At 41.0% G+C, this 23569-nt stretch overlaps 1 protein-coding gene across 1 annotated transcript in view; it reads right to left on the bottom strand.

Annotated features, from left to right (window-relative positions):
- Positions 1-11302: 11302 nt before the first annotated feature.
- The window catches only part of Rcn2 (reticulocalbin 2), an 18779-nt gene continuing 6512 nt past the window's right edge, over positions 11303-23569 (bottom strand). The window contains exons 4-7 of the mRNA XM_023712552.1: positions 17330-17443; positions 14214-14310; positions 13032-13174; positions 11303-12314 (exon numbers count right to left, since the gene is read on the bottom strand). Coding sequence (XP_023568320.1) covers positions 12162-12314; positions 13032-13174; positions 14214-14310; positions 17330-17443 — 507 coding nt within the window. The 3' untranslated portion in view covers positions 11303-12161. The remainder of the gene's footprint in view (positions 12315-13031; positions 13175-14213; positions 14311-17329; positions 17444-23569) is intronic.

The following is a 23569-nucleotide window of genomic DNA, read 5'->3' as shown; positions in this document are numbered from 1 at the left end:
AATACTTGATGAAAAATACCTGTCCCATGTTATGCCTAAGATGTTTCATATTCAGACAGATAGTGAGGTTAAGCTTAACAGCCTAGGTTGTATGGTAATAACAGTAAACTTCTCTTCTGGAGGATTAACAACCTAAGTTTGCAGACCAAAATTAGAGAAAAAGGAGAGCCACAAGAAAGGCCCTAGCCTTCTAAGGTCAATTATGACTCAGGACATATGAGAACTTGTACTGTTATGTCATGTAACTCAGTAGTGTCCCAAATTTTCTGATCAAGGAGATTATGGGGCCAAAGAGGAAAGTGATTGATGAGGTAGAGTGTGCCTAAGGAGAGTCACATGGAGAGAAAACACTCTCTCAGGCTTTCAGAGAGAGCACATTGGCCAAGCAATGGCTGTGACTCCTCCACATGGCTGACACTGACAAATGTTCTACAATCTGAGGTACAGGATCTCAGGATAAATCCTGAGGGGATTTCACTGACCTTATCAGACCCAAACGCTACAACTCTTGTTGCATAGGTCCTGCTTTACCTTGGTCTTAACCATCCAGCAAAAAAGTATAAAAACGAAGTATAGGAAGTAAAGCCATGGTGTTATGTTGAGCTGTAGGGGACTCAGGTCAACAATTTCTGACATTGCCAGTGAAGCGGAAGACCCAATACTATTATGGACTACTGGACTCTTTTAGTATATTTTGCTGAGTTACCACACCTATAATATTCGAATAACGGAACTAAACAAAAAAAGGGTATACAGATGAATGTCCATTTTGTATCTGTGTATTCAAAGTGGTTAGGATAGATATACAGTTACATTCTCTTTATGAATAGAGTGATTTGTTTTAATGGTGTTTGTAAATAGGATATCATGTCCGCATCTTGTACAGCAATTAACCACTAGGAAGAATGTATGCAGTGTGTTAATTATTGAAACTGTCCTACCAATTTGGTTTGAAAAAAATAAAATAAAGAAATAAAAAAACAAAATATTGACCCTCATGGGGTTTCATGTCTCATATAAGAATAACCTTCATGATGGCCTCTGCCAAATAACCACCCAGGTTCACAGACCCTTCGTGCCTGTCCTAAGTCTCCATCATCAGGCCACATTGGGACCAAGATGCCTCCTCCTCTCCTCTGCTCACATCCTCTCCTCTCCCCACTCATCTCAGCTCCATAGTGACTGTCCAGAGGCCTCTGTCTCCCCTTTGATATTTAACACACCATTACCTGCCCTAAGCAATTCTTTGTCAGCAGTGAGAATGTTTTATGGCCATCGCCTCAATTTGCTGTGCTCCCCCTTCAAATGGCATTTGTTTTTTTCTCTTTAAATGGTGTTGGGTTTGTTGTTTGCTTTTTAAGCAGTTGTGAGTTCTCACCCTTTGTAAAGGTGCAAAGATTCAAGCAGGTCCCAGCAGGTTTCTGATTTCCTCCCCAGGCTCCAATAGCTCTCCTCTGTCCTTCCTGTCTGTCAGAGAGCTGTCGCAGCCACAGGGTGAATCTCAGCACCCTTACATGGTGAGGTGACTTCACAGGTGCAGAAGTGGAGAGTAGAGAGACAGAATGAACTCCAGGTAAAACAGTTTGAGGCACCTATCTATCAGTGGGATATTGGAATCCATGATTCTGGCTGTGCTTGGACATCACCCACTAGATGAAGTGGGGCTTTCAACTAGAGTTCTGATTTCGGGGCTCCCCCTAGAGTTTTCATTCAGGACGTCTGGGGTGGAGTCAGATCTTCCAGGTCTCCTGGTTTCATGGCTACTCTTTGAGAACTCTTAGATGAAGGAGCCATTGAGACACCCAAGGAATGGAGGTGTGGAAGAACACAGGTATTTTCAAGGGCCCAGCAGGATGCAACCCAACCCTAACCCCATCCAGGCTACTGGTGCTTCCAGGTACATCCTAGCCTGTGCCAGCCTCTCCCCTTTGGAGTCCTTGGGTGGAAGTGGAGCAGAATACCTCTAGCCTGGCTCTGTTGAGCATGTCATCTCAGAGGGAAAGGAACCTCTCCTCTGGGCCTGAATTTGGCCTGTAAGAAGGAATTAACAGGAAGACAGTCATTTCCTCTGAGGTGGCAATGGTCAGTAAACAGAGCCCCTTTGTGCAGTTAGAACACTTAGATGTGCTTCAGGGGCCTGAAGACATGGCTAGGAACCCTAAATAGGGACACTGTGTGTGTGTGTGTGTGTGTGTGTGTGTGAGAGAGAGAGAGAGAGAGAGAGAGAGAGAGAGAGAGAGAGAGAGAGAATTGGAATTAGAACCAGAGCCTCACAAAAGCCAAGCATGCTTACTGAGCTATAATTCCAAGAACTGCCATTCCTGGAGATAGCGCTCCTGAGGGAAGTGAGGTCCTCTCATACAACAACCTCCAAACCGGTGATCTGCAGCCTTGGAGCAGCAGTGGGAAGCAGGGAGGGAGCTGGATGCCATCAGAACAAGAGGTGTTAGGATTTGGGGGGTTTTGTTGCTTTTAAGATGTTTGACACCACCTGAGCATCAAAGACTGACAGCCAACTGTGAAATTTCTTGGGCGAAGAGAGAAAGCAATTTCGTTTCAGGGGTGGGAGCTGTCAATTGGTGGCCAATAGATGTAGAAAAGGAGCCTTCATCTCTGGCTTTTTAGCTCCTGCTGTGGAATTCATCTCACCTGCAGCCTGCTCAAAGGCTTGCCCTTTTGTTGCTTAGAAAGTCACTTTATTGCCACCTGGAAATGCCAAAGTTTTCAAACTATCATCAGCTCCTATCAGAACCTGGATAGGCTTTAATGAGAATGTTTGGAGTTCCTGTTGTAACCTTTAAGAGAAGCTGCCATAATGCCCACCGAGGTTTGACGGGGACCACAGGTGACAGCAGTGACAGCGGGTTCCAGGGCTTTTCATTGGCCTTGCTGGCTTTGTCTCTATTACCTAGCAAGGAAAGAATTTCCTTTTAGTTTTTTTCTAGTCTAAACACTCTCCCAGAAGAAAAAAGTCTGCTTCTTTATTGAATAATAAGTCCCCAAAGCCTGTTAATAAAAATTAAAGTCCATTTAGAAATTAATGGTAAGAATCAATATCATTCCTATGAATCATATTTTTGCTACCTGATAGGGCATAAAAAGTAGATTGCCTTCCTGAGCTTGATGCAGGGCTTGCTTTTTACTGCTGTGTCAGATCAGTCCTGTTGATGATTCTGCCGCCACAATGTCCCCACCATCTGTCTCTGCTGCCGCTGACCTACCCGGGGCTCATCACTCTTCCCAGATGAGTCCACATCCTGGCTGATGGCCCAGCTCCTCTTTGCCTTCTGATTCTGCTTATGATCCATTCTCTGCACACTTCCCAGGCCCACAGGATCAACTCCACACTCCTCCTGGGGAGCTGTGGACACTCCCTCCCACCTGATCCCCTCTCTAATTTCGCTGGGCTCAATCTGACATTCAGTGTGTGAGCTGCTGTTTCTCCACATCCCTGCTGCCCTCTGAGAAGCTGAGCTACTCCCTAGGAAGATGAGAGGTGCAAAGATGGCTGAGGTGCCCAGAAGAAGGCTTCGGTCACCCATTCCTTCATTCCCTAATTCAGCAAGTGCTCTTGGGGGTACCTGTAATGTCTCAGGCACTATTCTAGGTATATGAAAAACATAAAAGAAGGAAAGCAAAAGCATTGGCTCCCTGGGTTCTTTATATGCTAGCAGGGTTAGGGAAAACCCCACCTGTAAAGGATTCACCTCCTCCAGGTGCTAGTTGCATTAGGGCTGGAGACCATGCCTCACACATGGTCAGGGAGATGCTTATCCAATCCCACAGGACAAGGACTACAGTGCTTGGGGTTGGGAGAGTAAGGAGGGCCTTGCATCAGGGAGCTTGGGATCCATTACCGGAGTCCCAGCAGGTCTGTACCTGACTTGCCTGATGGCTACTCCAGGGCCAGCCCCATGGCTGTTCCCAAATCCCAAGCTTCTGTCTGTATAAAGACAGATGATGTGGCTGCCCAGTCATAATGCTTCACCCAGGAAAAGCTCAGTAAACAAGGGAAGAAGAAGAAAGGGATGAAGGGACGGGGAGATTTTTTTTCTTTGGATGATCATCGGTTCATTGGAAGTCACACTGGAAAATCCAAAGGTTCATTTGAGTTCATTTCAAGCTAGCATTGCAATCTGTAAAAAGATCCACATCATGAAATTCCTACAGACTGTTTTTTCTTTCAAAGTTAAGTTGTTAAATCCATCATCTCCACTTTTGAGTTCCTCTCGTAAAAAGGCAGAATTTCTTCCTGTCTGTTTAACTCATATTCCACTCTGAGCTGGTTATGTAACTTAGGAATGAAAACAATGTCATGCCTTGCTTTCCGTTTTTCCCCCAGGAGGTGGGGTGTGGGGAGCACGCACAGGAGGCTCATTGAAGAGGTGGTACAGAATCAATAAAATCATAACCATAAAGCAATCTAATTAACTTTTTCTTAATTAACTGCAAAATATAAAATTCTGCACAATCACTGCATCAAGTATAAAGCCCATTCCAATTTCAACCAGTTGCTAGGCACAGCAGGGAAAGGTATCTCAGACCTGGAAGGAAATATAAAGGCCCACTCATCTGATTCCTTCCTTCTCCCTGTGCTGAGGAAACAGACCTGAGACACAGAGGGAGAACATCTGGCACCAGCCTGCACCTTTCTCAGACTGGGTTCTGCATGGAATCCTAGGAAGGTTCCATGGGAACCTTCTCTCATCTTCCATGGGAGCTGCATGGAAAGCAGATTGCTGGCTTCTAAGACAGGGCTGTTTGAGCCACCTGAAGCATCTCAGAGACACAAGGCCCATCCTAGTTCGATGGTGGACACAGGATTAGTATGGGTAAGGTCCTGGGTTCAATCCCCAGCATCAAAACATAAATAGGCTGTGCTTTTGTCCTGCAGGAGACATGTAGGCAATATGTGGCAACATTTCTCTGTCACAAAGATGAGGAAAGACTGAGTCTGGGCCAGGGACATGGCTGAGTGCCCTGCTATGCAGACAGCCTTTCCTTCTTCGACAAAGAATCATTCAGACCCAAAGGTGCCAGGGCCACAGCTGGGAAACCCTGAATCCAACCCAGCTTTTCACACCAGCTTACTACTGGGTCCCCTGGGCCATCTTGGACTAAGAGATCATCCAGGACATGATCTCAGTGTGGCCAAGTTTGAGAGTCACTGCTTAAACTCCAACTAGAAATGAAGCAAATGGCCTATTGCAGCTAGTTGTGCTGTGTGTTTGAGAGACGCTGAAGGGAATGCAATGTCATCCTGGGCCCCAAACCCCAAATTTCTTGCCGGGGAGTCAGGGAAGAGACCAAAACAGCAGAAAGGGAAAAAGACAAGAAGTGAGGGGACCTCTAAGGACTCTTCTTAGGCCAGGCTTGTTGGTAAAGTCTCCTGTTCTGCCTTCTTGTTTTTTCAATCTGCTAGAATGGGATTTGCCTCTGAAGACCTGTCATTCTCCCTGTCACTTAGTGTGATTGAATATTAAAACATAAAAAAACCATGCATCACTGAGTTGAGAGGCATTGTTTTACTGTTTATTTGTTTTTTAACATTATATAAGTTATACATGTTTTGGGCAACTGATACATTTAGGAAATAATTGTCCCTCAATAGCAGTTGAGCTAAACCTGGCTTTCTCACCAGGAAATGGGCTTCGGTCAGATTTCTTAACCTTGTTTTATTTTTTGTGGCTATAAATGTCCTCGCTTTTATTTGGAATGCCAGATCTGAGTTTGTCTCTTTAATTTTTAAGCTAGTCTCTAAACTATTGTCTTTCCTCCCTGGGCAGCAATTTTCATTCGTAGACTTTCCCCAGGGTTTCCTTTCTAGGCCCATCATATTGGTTTACTGTTGCAAAATGAAATTCATGGGTGATATAACTTATTACATACGCAGTTTTTAATTAATTTGTTTTTGAGACAGGATCTCATTCTGCAGTTCAGGCTGGCCTTAAACTCACTATATAGCCCAGGCTGGCCTCAAACTCTCAGTGCTCCTCCTGTCTCAGCCTCCCTAGCACTGGGATCATGGGCCTGCATCACCACACCCAGCTCACATAGTTTTTTCTCTGCCTCTGTCCTCTTGAGGCCTGCTTTGGGGCCTAGAGGCTCACCTCCACCAGTGTCATAGCCCTGCCTCCTGTGGCCACAGCCAGTGCCTGGAAGAAATGTGTAGCAGGGAGAATTTCATCTTCATTCTCTGCCCTCTGAGAGGCCCACGGCACCAGAATAGCAGAGCTCAGCTTCCATGTGGGCAGAGGCGGCTGGGCTTCACCTACCCTGACCCAGCCAGGCCCCTTCAGGCTGGGGGGGACAATCCTCTGCTGTTCCTTGCTACAGGGAAAATCACCAGTCCCTACTGCTCTTTTCACTTCCTGCCTCTGCACACAGTGTGTGTTTTTGTACCTGGGCACCCTGGCTGAAACACAGTGTGACACTGTGACTGTCATGGGATGGAGAAAGGAAGGAGACATCACTAAAGGGTGTAAATACTTGGGTGTGAGGATACTAGAACGGAGACTGTCACCTGGCAATAGGCCAGGTGCAAATGCAGAAGGCGGGGCAATGGTGTATGGTGTCAACTCGGAAAATTTCTAAACAAAACAAACCATCAGTTCCCTTTGATTTACACAGCAGCTGTATTTCTGGAAATGCAGCACAGATTAAAATTATGTAAAAAAGATTTCATTCAAAATGGAATTTGATTTTAGGCACCAATGATTTTATAAGCAGCTGTCTCACCCACCGGGGCTTCTCATGAACCATCAGCGCTTGTGAGGCCCTGGCCATAGATTGCAGCAGACCTGAGACCCCTGACTGCTCTTCCTATACTCCCAAATGTCCCAACAGCACTCGAGGAGCACTGCAGTGCACTGACCAATCGGGGAAGCCATCTGTAGAGCAGCTTTCTGGTGAGGAACTCGCTTAAGTTCCCTGTTTTTCTTTTTTTTTGTTTTCTCGGAACCAGGGATTGAACTCAGGCCCTTGCGCTTGCCAGGAAAGCACTTATTCCACTGCGCCATCTCCCTGGCCCCTTCCCTGTTTTTCTAAATGGGTTTATGGTCATATAATTCTCATGCAGTAAAATCTACCCATTTCAAGTTCCCAGTTCAGGGCAGGGAGATAGCTCAGTGGAATAAGTGTTTGCCTTGCAAGTGTAAGGTCCTGGGTTCAATTCCTTGTACCGAAAAAAAAAAAAAATCTAATTCCTAGTTCATAAAAAATAAAAAAAATCAAGTTCCTAATTCAATGATTTGGGGTCTCTTGGGAGAGCTGGGCAGTATCACCACGATCTCACTTTAGAATATTGCTATCATCCCACAAAGGAACAAGGTGCTCCTCAGCCAGCCCTCTCCACCCCCACTCACCAGCCCACCCCTAGAGAACGACCATCTACAGCACTCCCTGCTGCTACGTCCTGCCTGTCCTATCTCCTGCTCCTACGGTGCGCACACATGGACCTACACACCGGTGCTTGGTGACAGCACCATGAGAGACAGAAGACAAGAGCAGACGAGATGGCACAAATCAGTTGATGAAAGCAAGCGACGCTTGCCCAGTGCTAACATTTCTTTTTTTCTACTTTTTCTTCTTCTTATTTTTTTTGCGGTACTGGGGATTGAACTCAGTACCTTACGCTTACCAGGCAAGCGTTTATTCTACTGAGCTCTCTCCCAGCCCCATGTCTAACATTTCTTTCCTCACTTCACTTAGTAACTATCTAAAGCTTACCTGCCAGTTGGTCTCTAATGTAAAATAACTCACTGACTCCTACCTAAGCCCTTATAGTTTTTCTTTTTACCACATGACATTTCATAAATTACACATTTCTCCTGTTTTTAAGTGTAACGGAAGGAGCGGGCTATCAATGCAAATTATTTTCCTCTCTTCTTTACTTTGCCTGGCTGCTCAGGATTATACAGCGGAAGACTAATTGCTAGGTGGCAACAGGTAAAGTGACTGTTAATGGCTCTGCCAGCTTCCCTTCCTTACACCAGCTTTCCTTCCTTACCACCAGGGAAGCAGTGAGTCCATAATTAAGTTTAATCAAGTTTTTCATTACAAGGAACTCTTACAAAATAGATCACTTGGCTGACGTTGTTTGTTGCAGATGAAACAACAAAGCATTAATTCAGAAAGGCCAGCAGTTGGCACAAGAAAGACCTTAGTTAATATTTTTGATGCATCGCTATAATGGGACAATCTCTCTATGGCTTTAATCAACTGCTGTTAATAGTTCAAAAATGGAGCAAAATAATAATTGGAATCTGGTTTTAGAAGAGAAGAAAAATATCTCTGTAGAACACCAATCAAAAGTAGGGTTTTTTTTTTTTTTTAAAAAGGCATAAGAAACCAGTATTAAAAGCTATAGAAATTTTAAAAATTCCTCTAGCCACTTTAAAATAGTTTTATAAATTCAAGTGGTTTTCTTTTTACAGCTCATGAACTATCTGGTTAAAAAGTGAAATAAGGATACAGCAAACTCTAGGTATTTCCCAGTACTTTTTTTTTTTTTTTTGTATTTGAATAGAATCCTTTTTTTTCCAAATAAAATAGTGATGGCTTAGTAGGTGCTCTGGAGAGCATCTCTTGAGTTACTCACTGATACCAGTTTTTTTAAAAAAGAAAATTAAGGACTATAAAACGTTTTTTAAAAACCATTAGAAATAATACAAAATTTCACTAAACAAAATAATACCAATTCAACAATGGTTGTTGTATTGCATGATGTTATCTGCAAATATCAGTTTTTTAAAAAAAATTACACTAGCCAGGAACTACAGCTAAACATTCACTCAAAAATAAATAAATAGGGGCTGGGGAGATGGCTCAGTGGTCTAAAGCACCTACTTAGAACAAGCTTAGCAAAGCACAGGGACCACGGTTCAATCCCCCAGCACCACATGCCAGCCAGCCCTGCCCCCTGGTGGGCTGAGCTGGCCACAAACACACAAAATAAAGAAATAAATTAATTAATTAAAATAAATAAATAAATAAAAATAAAATAACCTCAACCATTGAAGTGAAGCAAATTAGTCATTACATTTGTGTAAAAATCTTGACTCTGCCTGCCTTTCCTGAATCATTTGCCAAGGCAGAAAACATCTTACAAGGTGAAATAGAAATCTCATTTTATTTATTTATTTATTGGTGGAACCAGGGATTGAACTCAGGCCCTTGGCCTTGCCAGGGAAGCGATTATTCCACTGAGCCTTCTCCCCGGCCCCTAGAAATGTCTCATTTTAAAGAAACAAATATAAAAATCTTAGAGAAACAACAGCAGAAACTTAGCCTCCCATTTAGAATCACAAAGGATTGGTATTTCGGAAAAGCTAGAACCTGAAACAGAATTGGGGAAGTGTGACTCAAGCTGCAATGCTATCCATTAGGATGGCTACTCTCAAACAAGCAGAAACACCAGTGTTTCTGATGTCGAGAAGCTGGGTCTCATGTGCAGTACCAACAGGTATGAAACACCAAGGTGGTGCCACAATTGATTAAAACTAGGTGCAGCCATTCTACTTCCTAGGTATGTAGCCAAAGGAACCAAGGGAGGGACTGTAAAGGTATTTGTACATCCCAAGTTCATAGAAGCATTTCATGATAGAATATGGAAGCAACCCAAGTACATCAATGAACAATGGGTAAGGTGGGAAGAATGTGGATACACACACCATGGAATATCGTACAGCCTTAAAAAGGAAGAAAGCTTCGCAACATGCAACAATATGGGTGCCTCTTGAGGACATAATGGTAGACAGAATAAGCTAATCACAAATCATTGCAAAACTTCTGGTGAACTCTAGGTATATTACAGTATTTGTACGGTATGAAAAGGAGTCAAATTACAAAGCAGAAGAGTGGTGTCAGATGACACAGAGACAGGAAATGGAAAATATTGTTTCCTGGAGTTTTGCATAATGAAGTTATGGACACGGGTGGCAAAGTGGCTGCGCAGTATTAGGAATGTGTTTAACACTACTCAACTCTATACTTAAAAATGACAAAGATGGGAAATTTTGTGTATTTTATCACAATAAAATTTTTTAAATAAAGAAAATGACATGGGGCTAGGGAAATGATGGGGTAAATGATTAAAAGTATGTTTTTGGGGTTTTTTTTGGTGGAACCGGGCATTGAACTCAGGCCATTGCACTTGCCGGGGAAGTGCTTTCAAAGTATGTTATCTGCATATCCAATCTGGCCAAACTGCAGCTCCTCAATCTGTACAACCAATATGCCATAAAATGTGGGGAAAATTATAGATAGCTCAGATCAGTGGGTACCAGGAGTTAAGGGAATGAAAAGAGATAAACTGGCAGAGTACAAGATGTTTAGGGCAGTGAAACATTTGTGGATAATACTGTACAGTGTACACGCTGCCAAACCCACAGAATACACACCAGAGACACGCAGGGTGGACTGTGGGCCTGCTCATGGCCACAAGTATAGCATGCAGTGTTGGGTGTGGACAGTGGGAGGAGGATGTGCCGTCAGAGATCAAGGAAAGGGGACAGTATCTTTTTGCTGCTCAGTTTTACTGTGAACATGCTCTGAAAAAACAGTATTAAAAGGAAAACACCAGCAGCCAGGAGTGGTGATGCACACTGGAAATCCCAGCGCTTGCAAGGCTGAGGCAGGAGGACTGCTATGAATTTGACACCAGCCTCGGCTATACAATGAATTTAAGGCCAGCCTGAACTACATAGCAAAACCCTATCTCAAAAAAAAAAAAAAAAAAAAAAAAAAAAAAAAAAAATCTACCTGTGGAAAAACTATCTTACCAGAACTGGAGAAATTTTTTCTCACGTTTCCCTATGCCATTCCCATCAAAGGTAAATAAAACAATCTGAAGGAGGTAAAAAAGGAGGTGACTGTTCAGGTGAGTACAATGCTTAGGTGGTAGGACTTTAACTGAAATTGAGTTCAAATGTAATAACTGACCAGTTCTACTGGTGATTCCAACCCACATACTTTTGTTTTTTGAGATGGGATCTCATTAGGTTGCCCAGAGCAGTCTTGAACTCCTGGACTCAAGGAATTCTCCTGTCTCAGCCTACCAAGGAGCTGGGATTACAGGCATGCAACCCCTCACTTGGCTTTAGCCTGCATATTTTTAAAGATTATCTCTAGGGTTGGAGGTGTACTTCAGTGCTAGAACACATGCCTATAATGCACGAGGCCCCAAATTCAATCCTTAGTCTCATCAAAAAAAAACAAAAGAAAACAAAAAAATTATTTCTAGCCCCAAACAGCAAAACCCAATACACTAGAAGAGCAAATGAAATATGTTGGGTATACATTCAACTATAACATGATTCTTTTATTTCCAAAAAAGTAATATAAGAATATGCAGCAAGAATAATTTAACAATTTTAAGAAACTTCACTATCCAAACAGATGAGGCAAGATCATGTATAACACAATGAAAGCTGTGCAGAAGGTTTATCTGGAAAAAAAGAAAACAAACATATAAAAAGATAGGACAGTTCATTTTTAATCAGTCAAAAATGAAAAAAGAGTTCCGGACAATGTTGAATTCCACTCACTGGAATGCTATAGTTATACATTAAATATAATTACTATCTATACATATGCAAAAATATAAAGTTCTATTTCATACAACAAAACCCTTTATGGAAATCATTTTAAAATTAACTAGAACTTCTCAACATTGTGTGAGGATTAAGTCCTTCTAAAGTTTCCTTTAAAGGTCTGAAAACAAAATTCTAAACCTAAAAACACTGTCCTCTCTTGTCATTTCCCCAAATTAAATCTACTTAGAACAGAACAAGGATTGATAGCTTAGTCACATACTACTTAAATAATATTGTTCAGGCATGTCTAAAATCTTCCAGGTTTTCAAGTATGGAAATGGAACTCAAATATTCCACAATATAGTACTAAACAGATGGAGTATTTAGGAGAGACACTGTGGTCCTATGGCACAACAGTTACTTTTTATTTCTTCATTACGTTTTGAAATAAATAGCAGGTTTTGGTTTTGTTTTTCTTCTAAAAGGCCAAAATGATAACTCACATTAAGATCATCTGAACTGTGGCAAGACTTAAGAGTGTAAAATACAACATCAATATTTTATCACAAAAGTGAAATTGGTAACAGATTTAAAAAGGATCCCAGCCTTCACTCAGACACGCTGAGATCAGAGCTCATCATGATAGAAGTAGTCGTCATGCAGCTGTCTGCCATAATCCGTGGCTTCACTGGTGAGAAACAAGTCCTGGTTTTCCAGAATCTCTTCTTCAGACAGCTTTTTGTCACCATTTAAATCCATTTCATCAATTAGATGAAGAGCCTTAAAATCAAAGCAAAACAAAGAGGCATCAATTGTAGTATTGTTGGTAAGATGTTCATAGTTTAGCGTCTACTGATTTGTCAAGACCATTTAGCTGTTCGGAGCACTCATTAATGTATGAGTGTCTACAAATACTACAGGGTACAATGTTTGTCTACTGCTTCTCTCATTGTCTCTGTTCTTGTGCTAGCCCTGCACACCCTCCACTCAAATCCAGTCCTGTGTACTTCAAGGGTAGGCAAAATTATGTTAATCTACTTTATACCCTTTTGGGTAATACACACTACTATTTTATTCTCTGTATTCTCAGATTAACATGTTACATAATCTTCATGTCTCTTTCAATGATTTAATAGTCAGAAAGTTAATTCAAAACACAGGAGTGAATTGGGAAATGTGTCTATAATCTCAGCTCTTCAAAAGGCTGAGGTAGGAGGACTTCAAGGTGAGGCTAGTCTGGGTAATTCAGTAAGACTTCATACCAAAATAACAACAAAAACAGCAATGTATTAATTCTAAATTTTTCCATTGGGCTGGGGAGCTAGCTCTGTGGCATAAGCGCCTCCCTGGCAAGCACAAGGTACTAAGTTTGATCCCTGGTACCAAGAAAAAATTCTATCATTACTTATTCCACCAACTTAAGATGTTCAACTTCATTTCTTATTGACAGCACCTATTTGGAGAGAAAAAAAGAAACAGGCATTCTTCAACACTTACCTCCTCTTGTGCAATGCCCTGATTATTGGGTACCACCCAGGACAGCAGCTCTTGCGGGTCAAGCCTACCATCATTATCTTTGTCATAATCATTCACAAATCTGTCTTTCTCAACAAGTATCCACTCAGGATCTTCACTTGCAGCTTAATATAAAAACAAAAGCAAAAAAATCCACAAATATACATACACCCACCTATCAAGAAGTTTGGTATATTTCTAGAATAAAGAATATGAATTTAAAGTTTACTAAAAGAAACCCAATGAAATAGAAATACTTAACTGAAAGGTTCTGAGATACTAAGTATGAATATATGATAATTTTCAAAATTGACAGTAAGTCTAAACAACTCAATGCTTTTAAAATTTGTGCATATTACTACAAGGTAGTGCTTTTGCTAACTGCCACTATTTGTTCTACTACCTAGCTTCCCCAAACTTTGAGTTGGATAATATTTTTACAAATGTCATGTGACTATGCAGTTTCCTACGTGCTCTTACAAACTACTCCCATATGTAATATTAAAGTAACAATCATAGTAAGTAAAAGTGGTAACCAATTTAAAAATTGCATCGTTTAATACTTTTAAGAAACCATTCTGAAACGAGACAGCAGCTTAAAGGAAGAAAAGGCACCTTCTACAGTCTACAAAAGGCAGTGGTGGCAATCCTATGGCACACGTGCCACAGCAAGCTGTTTCTATCACTAAAAGACTGTCACTGGCCTATAGCATTCACAGAATTTTTATTTCTCTTTTAAGATCCATACAGGGGCTTGAGATTTGGCTCAGCAGTAGAATGCTTGCCTAGCAAGCTGGAAGCCCTGGGTTCGTCCTTGGCACCAAAAACAAACAAACAAAAAGATTCATACATGTAATGGTGCAGGATTTTGTTAAAAAAATGAAATGCCTCTCATTTCTATTTTGAAGTGAAAAATGACACTTGCATTTGTTGGAAAAGGAAAATATCTGCATCTAGAAATGGGAGTAGGGTGGTGTCCCTGAGAAGCTATAGGTCCCTGCTGAACTTGTATCACAGTTAACAGCAGAACAGGGAGAAACGAGCTACAGCTCCTCTTGCTCCACTTTCTCTGGGGAAGACAGCTTTCAATGAGTAGGGCCGTTTTCCAATTTCTTCTTGAATTCCGCTTCCCCCTGTCCTTCCACACTGCCCCCGGTGACTTACTTGGATCCCGTCTGTAATCACCAAGAAATTCTTCTAAACTAACAAATCCATCCCCATCTTTGTCATGTTCTTCCAAAGCCTCTTGGATGACGAACTCCTATAGCAAGTTCATTAAAAAAAGAAAAATTAATCATGAAATTTTAATCCCACTACCATCTGAATCAATTCTAGTAGAAAACCTAAGGAATCATTGCTTTGGCTAATGATACCTTCAGGATGATCTTTTAAACCATGGAATTGAAAAGCTATAATAAAACTCAAGCACTAAATAGCTTTTTTAAAAAAATACATTTATTTATTTACTTATTTAGGGTTTTTTTGAAACAAGTTCTATGTAATTCAGACTCATTATGTAGATGAGGCTGGCCTCAAACACATACTGACCCTCCTGCCTCAGCCTAGGATTACAGGCGTGTGCTACCATGCCAGGCTAAGTAGCTCTACATTCACATTCTTTCCTGATATTGTGAAGAACCCCATCTGCGCTAAGCATTCTAAGCACCAAGGCAGACTCCTATTCCCTGCACTCTGCCCTCCCTCCCAACATTGCCAGCTCTCATACCCTGTCTTCTGTAAGACCAACTCATGAGCTGCCCGGAAAGAGTCTACCTCCGCTCTGCAAAAGGCTGCCTCTCCTCTGATCTGAAACAAGCCAGCCTCCCAGAAAACCTCCACTCCCTCACTTACTCTTCTCCCAAAGCCACATTTAACTACTTCGTGCCACCCCTGGGTCTACTCCTCACTGTTCTCCGGGCTGCAAGTTCACTCATGTCAGACCAGAGGGTGAAGCCTTCCGAATTAGGGATGATTCAGGTACCAGCTCTTCATGGGCTCGCTCATTCCCTCCTCAACCTCCTGGCTCTTGCCCCCAGTTTGGTCTTTCCCGGTTATCCCACCTTTCTCACTATCTTCCTACCCTGCCTATCACAGCTTTCAAAAAAATATATCCTCCAACATCCAGCATTCCAGACAAATTGGGTGCTTCATCAACATCTGTAGAAAATAGCACTGCTACACTGTCTTTTTTTTTTTTTTTTTTTAATAAATGTATTTAGTACAGGGCCTATAGGGTCTCACTGCACCGATTGGACTCATGGTGATCCTCCCGTTTTCAGCCTCTCAAGCACTGGGATTACAGGCACGCGCCACCACGCCTAGTCTCAATCACCGTCTCAGTGCACCTAGGGGTCAAGGCCGGCACAGCACACCAGGATTGAACCCCGGTTGCTGCACCTGCCTAAGCAGGCACTTTAGTCTGCTAAGCTATCTGGCCGACCCATACTGTCTTTTTAAAATTGAATCTTATGGAATTTACAGACAGAAGTCAGGAGTCTTAACAGGGACCCAAACATCAGCTTTACAGAAAGGATCTGAAAATCTCCTAAAGGTACAATCCAGAGTTTTGTGTGATAAGCATATAATTTATCTGGACCAGACCATACTTCGCATCAAGTTCTTAGATGAGTCTGTGATCCAACACAAGTCAAGAACCAGTGATCAAAATGATTATCCCTTCATCTGCGTAACGCTGGGAGGCAAAAGACCTACTTCAGCAAGCCTGCCATGGTTGAAAAAATTTCTTGGACTCTATAAATAAAGTATCTTTGAAGCTAAATTTTAACTTTTACTCCAGAGCAGAGTCACTTAAGTTGATCTTACACCCTTGCCTTTCCCTGCATCAAACATAGCCCTCAAGAGGAAGGATGAATCACAACCATCAAGGTGAGCAGAATTAATGAAGAATTAATGAAGCAGCTCTTCATGGGACCCTGTATCTCTGTCACACCTCTGTGCTTGCACTTCTGCATTAGAAGCACAAACAGAGAGCCCCCTGCCTGATGTGCCCTGTTCCGTACCATGTCTGTCACCAGTGCTTTCCTGACAGAGTTGCTCAGATCTCATTCCTCCCCACCATGGCATGATGACCGCCTCACAGTGCATTTCTTCCCCAGCCTTCCTGCTGTTCCTGGCATCAGCCAGCTGTTCCGATCCTCCAAATGCAGTATCCCCATTCTCGGCTGCCACCTCAGAATTCAACTGGCTTGCCCCAACTTCATTCTGCCGCTTAAATTATGCTTCACACTGTTCTCAAACTAGGTCATGCATTTTGTGCCCGGTGGGACATGAGCAGCTTCACTTTAGTGGCAAGGGAAGGGTACAAACGGCAGCATTGTGCTACTGAGCAGTGGAGGAAAACGTCTCTGCTGAGTGGTTATTCAAGGCAGCACATTCTCCCCAGGACTCATTCCACTAAGAGCCCATCTTCCTTCCCTGAAATGGCCAGGGAAGCCAGCCAGGCAGCCGCGGGCTCATGCCGCACAACAGAGCTCGGCATCCATGTTTAGTCCTTTCAGAAAACTACTTAATATCTCTCTAATCCTAGATCTGCAGGCTTCTATTTTCAAGAAGCTTGCTAAGATACAGGAAGGATTCAAACAACGTTTGTGTTAAACTGAGATCTCCAGTGAGATCTCCAGATCTTCAGTGAAGTTCTGAAGAGTGAGGACTTCTGTTTTTGTGGAGCTGTGCACTGGACCTGGGTGGGGCCTGGGGCTCACAGGTCAGGCCAGGACTTCCCCACAGAGCTTCGCCCAGCTCAGTGTGGTTTCTTTGTGCTGATGGGAGAAGAAACACTAAAGCCACTAGCAGCTGTATGGCCCAGTTGCCCTATGAAGAGGGACCCAAACGGGAGGTTGTTTTCCAGACCTAAAGCTTTCATGGGTGAGATGTCAGTTACATCAAATTTCTAATAAAATCTGAAAAATATAAAAGGCTAAGGAAGGACTCAACTAGTCCTGATGGTTTTAGTTATGTTACAGGAAACACCCAAAGGAAGACTGCTGCTTAGACAGCGATTTAAGGTTTAAAAACAAGAACAAAACTAAATAATAACCAAACCAAAATCCCCCCACCCCCAAGGCCAGTGCTTTGCATTCTGCAACTTGACCACCACCAGAAACTCTTCTCCCCATCCCGATCTTACATGGGAAGAATCTGAGATCATTTTAGATCTTCCTGTTTCTTAAAACTGATGATGTTACAATTCATTTTAGTGGCCCCGGAACAGGTTTTAAAATTTTGAGTCACTCAACAGTCCCCTCAATCTTCTTCCTTACCGTCATGTAATCAACTTCTTCAGGGTGCTCGAAAGCAATAAATTCTTCAAGGTTCAGACCAGAACCTGCATCCTGGTTTGCTTTCTCAAATCGCTTCTTGTCTTTTAAATGAAGCTTGGGGGAAAGCATTGAATATATTTTAAAATCTCATTAGCATCACATCAGTAAAACCACTCTGGCAAGTACAGACCATATGAAATGTGAAGTACAATTCACATACAGTATCTCATCTATATTTACTCATCCTTCAGAGGTGGATTAGGCAAATACACACATGTGCACGACCAACAGAGAAATAAGCTCTACAGTCAATACACACCTGGTCCTAAATCCTGGCTGTGCCGCTCTCCAGCTGGGGCACATGTGGAAAACTGCTTAACCTTTCTGGTTTCTCACCACAGAATTGGGTAACAAGATTATAAGGCACTTGGCATGAGAATCCTTATCATATTACAGTAAGTAAACTTAAAAGTACTAAATATTTTTAAATGTCAAATATTACCATTATTGATGAAAACCCATTAGTGAGAGAAATACTAAGACCAATTTGATGAAAATGAGAAATATAGCTAAAATATACTCCCTATTCTTTCCATAGTATTGTCTCCTTTAATAATTAATCTCAGAGCTGGGGAGACAGCTCAGGGGCATAAGTGCCTGTCTATCATGCACAAGGTCCCAAGCTTGTTCTCTGGTACCAGAAAAAAAAAAATCTCAGTATTTTGGTTTTTTTTTAAACATTTATTTATTTATTTATTTATTTAGTGTGTGTGTGTGTGTGTGTGTGTGTGTGTGTGTGGCCAGCCCAGCCCACCAGGGGGCGCAGCTGGCTGGCATGTGGTGCTGGGGGATCGAACCGTGGTCCCCATGCTTTGCCAAGCTTGTTCCAAGTAGGTGCTTTAGACCACTGAGCCATCTCTCCAGCCCAATCTCAGTATTTTGAATGCCAGAAAAGTAATAAATTTAGCCCATTTGGGGGTTAAATAAAACACAGGTTTTTTTTTTTCTTTCTCCATCTTCCTTTTTTAAAAAGTGTGCTCAAGTAGTAAAATAACAGCATATATTGGGGACAAGAAATCTTTCCTTTTTTGAGATTGGGTCTCATTAAGTTGCCCAGGCTGACCCCAAACTTGCAATCATCCTGCCTCAGCCTCTCGAGTGGAATTACAGGCATGTACCACCTTGCCCAGTCAGAGGCTTATTGATAGATTTCACTGCTAAAATAGAAAAGTTCTTTTCAGTTTTCTGGAATAACAAGTAGGCCACTGTCACATACCTAAATACTAGTTCTTTTCAGCTGCTGACATCTAGTGGGGGGAGCTCACCTCTTCCCCCAAATAATTTATTTTTTAAAATGACCAGATTCCACATTTCGGTTATACTCAGTTATTATAGGGGGGAAAAAACCATTGTGCTTCCAAATAGCTGCTTTTGAATGAATTTCATAAATTCAAAAAGCAAGGTCAAATAATTTATATTTTATGTTCAGGCTTAACGTGGGAGAAAAACAGACAAGAATTCTTCTGTAATAAGTCACCACTCAAAAACCAAGTGCTTAGACTGCCTTATGAAAGAGCCCTTCAAAATCTAGGGCTGAAAGGTCCATATCCCAGCAAGGTGAGCTAAGTTTGACCTCATTTGCCTATGGACAGAAGGCTCTCTTTCACCAAGCTGAGATGGCTTAAAAAAACAAAACAAAAACAAAAACAAAAACAAAAACAAAAAAACAAGAAAAGGAAAAGTAGCATTCTGGGGCTCACATTTCAGATCATTTTAAAACAATTTAAGGTCATCTTATGTTAAATTTGAAAAGCCAAAAGGAAGAAAAATTTTTCAAAGTAGACAATTAAAAGAAGAAAAATAACAGTAACAAAAAAGATGATTTGTTTCATAAAAATCTTGGTACTATTTCTTCTCTATAAAAACCTTGTATTCTAGTGGAGGATAAAAGTTGTTACACACAGCAGTAAAAAAGCTACTCTAATCATCTATTTTTACAGTGTCACAGAAACTTGGGAGGAACAAAACTGCCACCTTTTGGTAGAATAATGACTTTACATGAGGAAATACATAATCTGTGATCCTGTGGGGGTGGGGCTAGGTTGGAAAAATTCTGGCCAGCCATGCGTAGAGAACAGATCTTTTTTTCTTGCCAGGGAAGTGCTTATTCCACTGAGCCATTCCCCACCCCCACTGCCTGAACAGATATTAAATGTTGCTTCTCCAAGCAGTCAGCAGCCCTGCTGCTGCTAAGTAGGCCCCAAATTTTATCTTGCTTCAAAGTCTGGCTTATTATTCTTCATCATATTGGGTTTTTTGAGGGGGAAGTTATGGGGAATTGAACTCAGGACCTTGCGCTTGTCAGGCAAGCGCTGTGCCACTGAGGTACATCTCTAGCTGTCACCATACTGTAGAGGAATATTTTTTTAGGCATTTCACAGCCTGGAGAGGTCTTGACTACCAGTTGTCCATATTCTCTTATCTAGACTCATTATTAAAAATCTGATAAAATTCAGCCATGAAGTTGATCTTAGTTTGTTTGTGAGACAGTGTTTTACTCCATTACCCACGCTGGTCTCCAACACTCCAGTGATCTTCCTGCCTCAGCCTCCTAAGTGCTAGGACTCAACACATGGTTCCTAGGTTGATGTTAGCTTTCTAAGAGAGTCCCATACAGAACATTTTATTTTATTCAGACATCCAGTTACAGTGGTACCTCAGTTTACAAACTTAATTTGTTTTATGATTTGGGGGAAGATAGCTGTGTTTGTGTTTGTGTGGGGAAGACAGCTGTGGTTATATCTGTCACACAATGCAATGTTTGCAAAGAGAAACAAAATTTTGCTAAATGCTTTTGTTTGTAAACGGAGTATTTGAAAACTGAAGTACTCATGAACTGAGGTATTACTGTACTTTCATTTATGTTATAATGTTAGTTTGCAACTTTGGGACCAATTCATTCCTCATCCTTTAGTACAGTGTATGGGGTACAAGGTCTATAGGGTCTCACTACGTAGACTGGACTCATAGTGATCTGCCTGTGTTCAGCGTCCCAAGAGCTGGGATTACAGATGCATGCCAACACGCCCAGTCTCAAATGTTGTCTCAGCGCACCATGGAGGCAGGTCTGGCACAGCAAGCCGGGGGTCGAACCCTGGCTGCTGTGTTCTGCCCAAGCAGGCGCTTTAATCCACTGAGCTATTTCACCAGCCTCTTCGTCCTTTTTTAACTTGAAGAATAACATACATTATCTCTGAGTTTACCTCTATAACACACATCAATTTTTTAGGAGGTTATGTAGCGTCAAGTTTAAAAAAAAATATGACTAGAATTTCATAAAAATAGAGGCCTATTTCCCACTGAAAAGTGTAAGTTACTAAGATTCATCTACTTCATTTTTAAAAGGTAGTCTTATCACCAACATGGTGATAATATGGTGGGGAATACAGCATTAGAACAGCATCTATTGTAGCTTTCAGACTGTATTTACTCTTGCAGGTTCTCACACTAATGAGACAATACGATGTTTGCACATGCGGGTCTGATTTATTTCACTTACCAATACAGTCTCTAGTTGCATCCATTTATCTATAAAATTCTCAAATTTATCTTTTTTTTGAATAGCTGAGTAATACTCTATTGTGGAAAAATACAATATCTTTTTTAATCCATTCCTCCATTGATGGGCATTTGTGTTGTTTCTAAGATTTAGCACTACAATATTTTTCTTTTGTTTTATGATATTGGGGACTGAACCCAGGGACTTCACATTTAGTTACATCCCCCACCCATTTTAAATTTGTGAGACAGTCTCACCAAATTGCTAATTTGTCCAGGCTGGGCTCAAACTTGCTATCCTCCTGCCTCAGCCTCTCAGAATGCTGGGGTCCCTGGTGTAGACCACCATGCCTGGTTTAGAAGCAAGCATCTTTTGAATTTTAAAATGTGAAGAATTACTCACAAATAGTTTATACTAATGAGTACAGAATCTTCAAAATCAGTTGTGGAGATTCCTCAAAAAGCTAGGATGGGAAAACCCATTCAAGCCAGCTATTTCCCTAAGTATTTTTCAAAAAAACTGAAATCATCGTACCACAGCAATATATGCGCACCCATGTTTATAGCAGTACAATGTGTCATAGCTAAATCTTGGAAAGAACACAAATGCCCATCAACTGAGAAATGGGTTTAAAAAAAAAGATACTGTATTTTTATACAATGGAGTATTACTCGGCTATAAAAAAATAAATTTGAAGCTTTTATAGATAAATAGATGCAACTAGAGACTGTATTGGTAAGTGAAATAAATCAAACTCACTTGTGCAAACATCGTATTGTCTTCACTAGTGTGAGAACCTCAAAGAGTAAATACAATCTGAAAGGTACAATAGATGCTGTGAAAGGGAAAGAATTTGTTCAATGGGAAGGAAAAACTGGGATGAGGCAAAGGACAAAAAGAAAGAAGGGAAAAAGATACATTTATATTGTACTGCCAATTTCTGCTGCTCTTTTGTTTTTTTGTTTTTATTTATTTATTTATTTATGTGTGTGTGTATGTGGCCAGCTCAGCCCACCAGGGGGTAGGGCTGGCTGGCATGTGGTGCTGGGGATTGAACCGTGGTCCCTGTGATTTGCTAAGCTTGTTCTAAGTAGGTGCTTTAGACCACTGAGCCATCTCACCAGCCCCTCTGCTGCTCTTTTGAAAAGATTAGTTAATGCTTAAATTTTTTTTTTAGTATCATTTTTTTCTTTTTCTTTTTAATTTCTTTGTTGTTGTTTTGTTTTTTCTTAACCCATGTTGCAGGTTTATATCTGGTAACCTAAACAACTAATTTGAAGATAGCATCATGCAATACAGCAATCACTGTTGAATTCCTATTACTTTGGTCAGTGAAATTTTGTATTGTTGATAATTTTCTTTCTTTCTTTCTTTCTTTCTTTCTTTCTTTCTTTCTTTTTTACTATTTTGATTCTTTATTATTTATTTATTAAAAATTTTTTTTTTTGGTGGTACAAGGGATCAAACTCAGAACCTTGTGCCTGTCAGGCAAGTACTTATTCTTTTGAGCTATCTCCCCAGCCCCTATTTTGTATTCTTTAAAAAATTTTTAAAGAATCTTCAAAAGAACCTTTTAATGTTAACATCATCATTTATCTTATCTTCTTTAAGGAGACAAAAATATATACTTTTTTTTTCTTTTCTTAGTGGTAGGTGAACTTAAACTCTGAGCCTCTTGCGTGCAGAGAAGTTATAGTATCACACCATGGTTTGGTTTGAGAAAAGTCCCAGAACTCTAATGATGCTTTTAAAGCAAGTTAATCCTCATCAGAAAAGAATTAGACATCTGAACCCCAAATCTCACTATCACCATTCCTCTTATTTTTAGCACTCCCAAGCAGTGAAAAGATAAATTCACACTCTTCCTTAAGACCTTACATTCTGGGGCTGGGGAGATGGCTCAGTGGAATAAGTGCTTCCCTAGCAAGTGCAAGGGTCTGGGTTCAATCCCTGGTTCTGGGAAAAAAAAAAAAAAAAAAAAAAAACCTTAAATTCTTAGTAAATTCTAATCTAAATCTAAAGCTCATATAATTAATAATTGCCTAAAGATTTTCAGAAGTTGACTAAGTATAAGTTTATATGAATGACACATGCTTCTTTCATAATAACCTTTCAGATAATAATAGAGCTACTGTACTTACTGGTCTGGCTATTAGTATTTATTACTCAATCTCCATATGGTGATCCTTCCCATCTTTGGAGATGAGGAAGAAGAGGCCTAGGGAGGTTTAGTAACTTTCGCAAGACCTGGCAGTGTAGACAGGCAGACCAGCTAGGGGCTAAGCCCTTAGTCTACACCCCAGTGGCCTATGGGTAGCCTATGAGCAATCATTAGCAGGGCAGCAAGAACATGGTGTTAGTGGTGATTTACAGAGCTCAAGGAGCCAATATAACCCTAAGATAAGCAGCATGTAAAATGGTAAATGACAGGGTCACAATAAAATTAAAAGGTACATACACACTCAAATAAGACTAGAAACACAAGAGGCAAAAATGTTTTCCCACCATCTTGCCAGATGTCTTGTGTCAGATAATTTGCAGTAAACTGTTTGGTTTATTTTTATTCTTTTATATATCTATATATAAAAGATATCTATATATATAACCTTTAAAAACATCTTTTAAAATTACCTTTGATATAGGAAGACCCAATACTATTATGGACTACTGGACTCTTTTAG

The sequence above is a fragment of the Octodon degus genome, unplaced genomic scaffold (genome assembly GCF_000260255.1).
Source record: "Octodon degus isolate 3935 unplaced genomic scaffold, OctDeg1.0 scaffold00026, whole genome shotgun sequence".
In the NCBI taxonomy this organism is placed as follows: domain Eukaryota; kingdom Metazoa; phylum Chordata; class Mammalia; order Rodentia; family Octodontidae; genus Octodon; species Octodon degus.
Note: the sequence above shows the minus strand (reverse complement) of the source record. Positions and strands in the feature narration are given on the sequence as shown.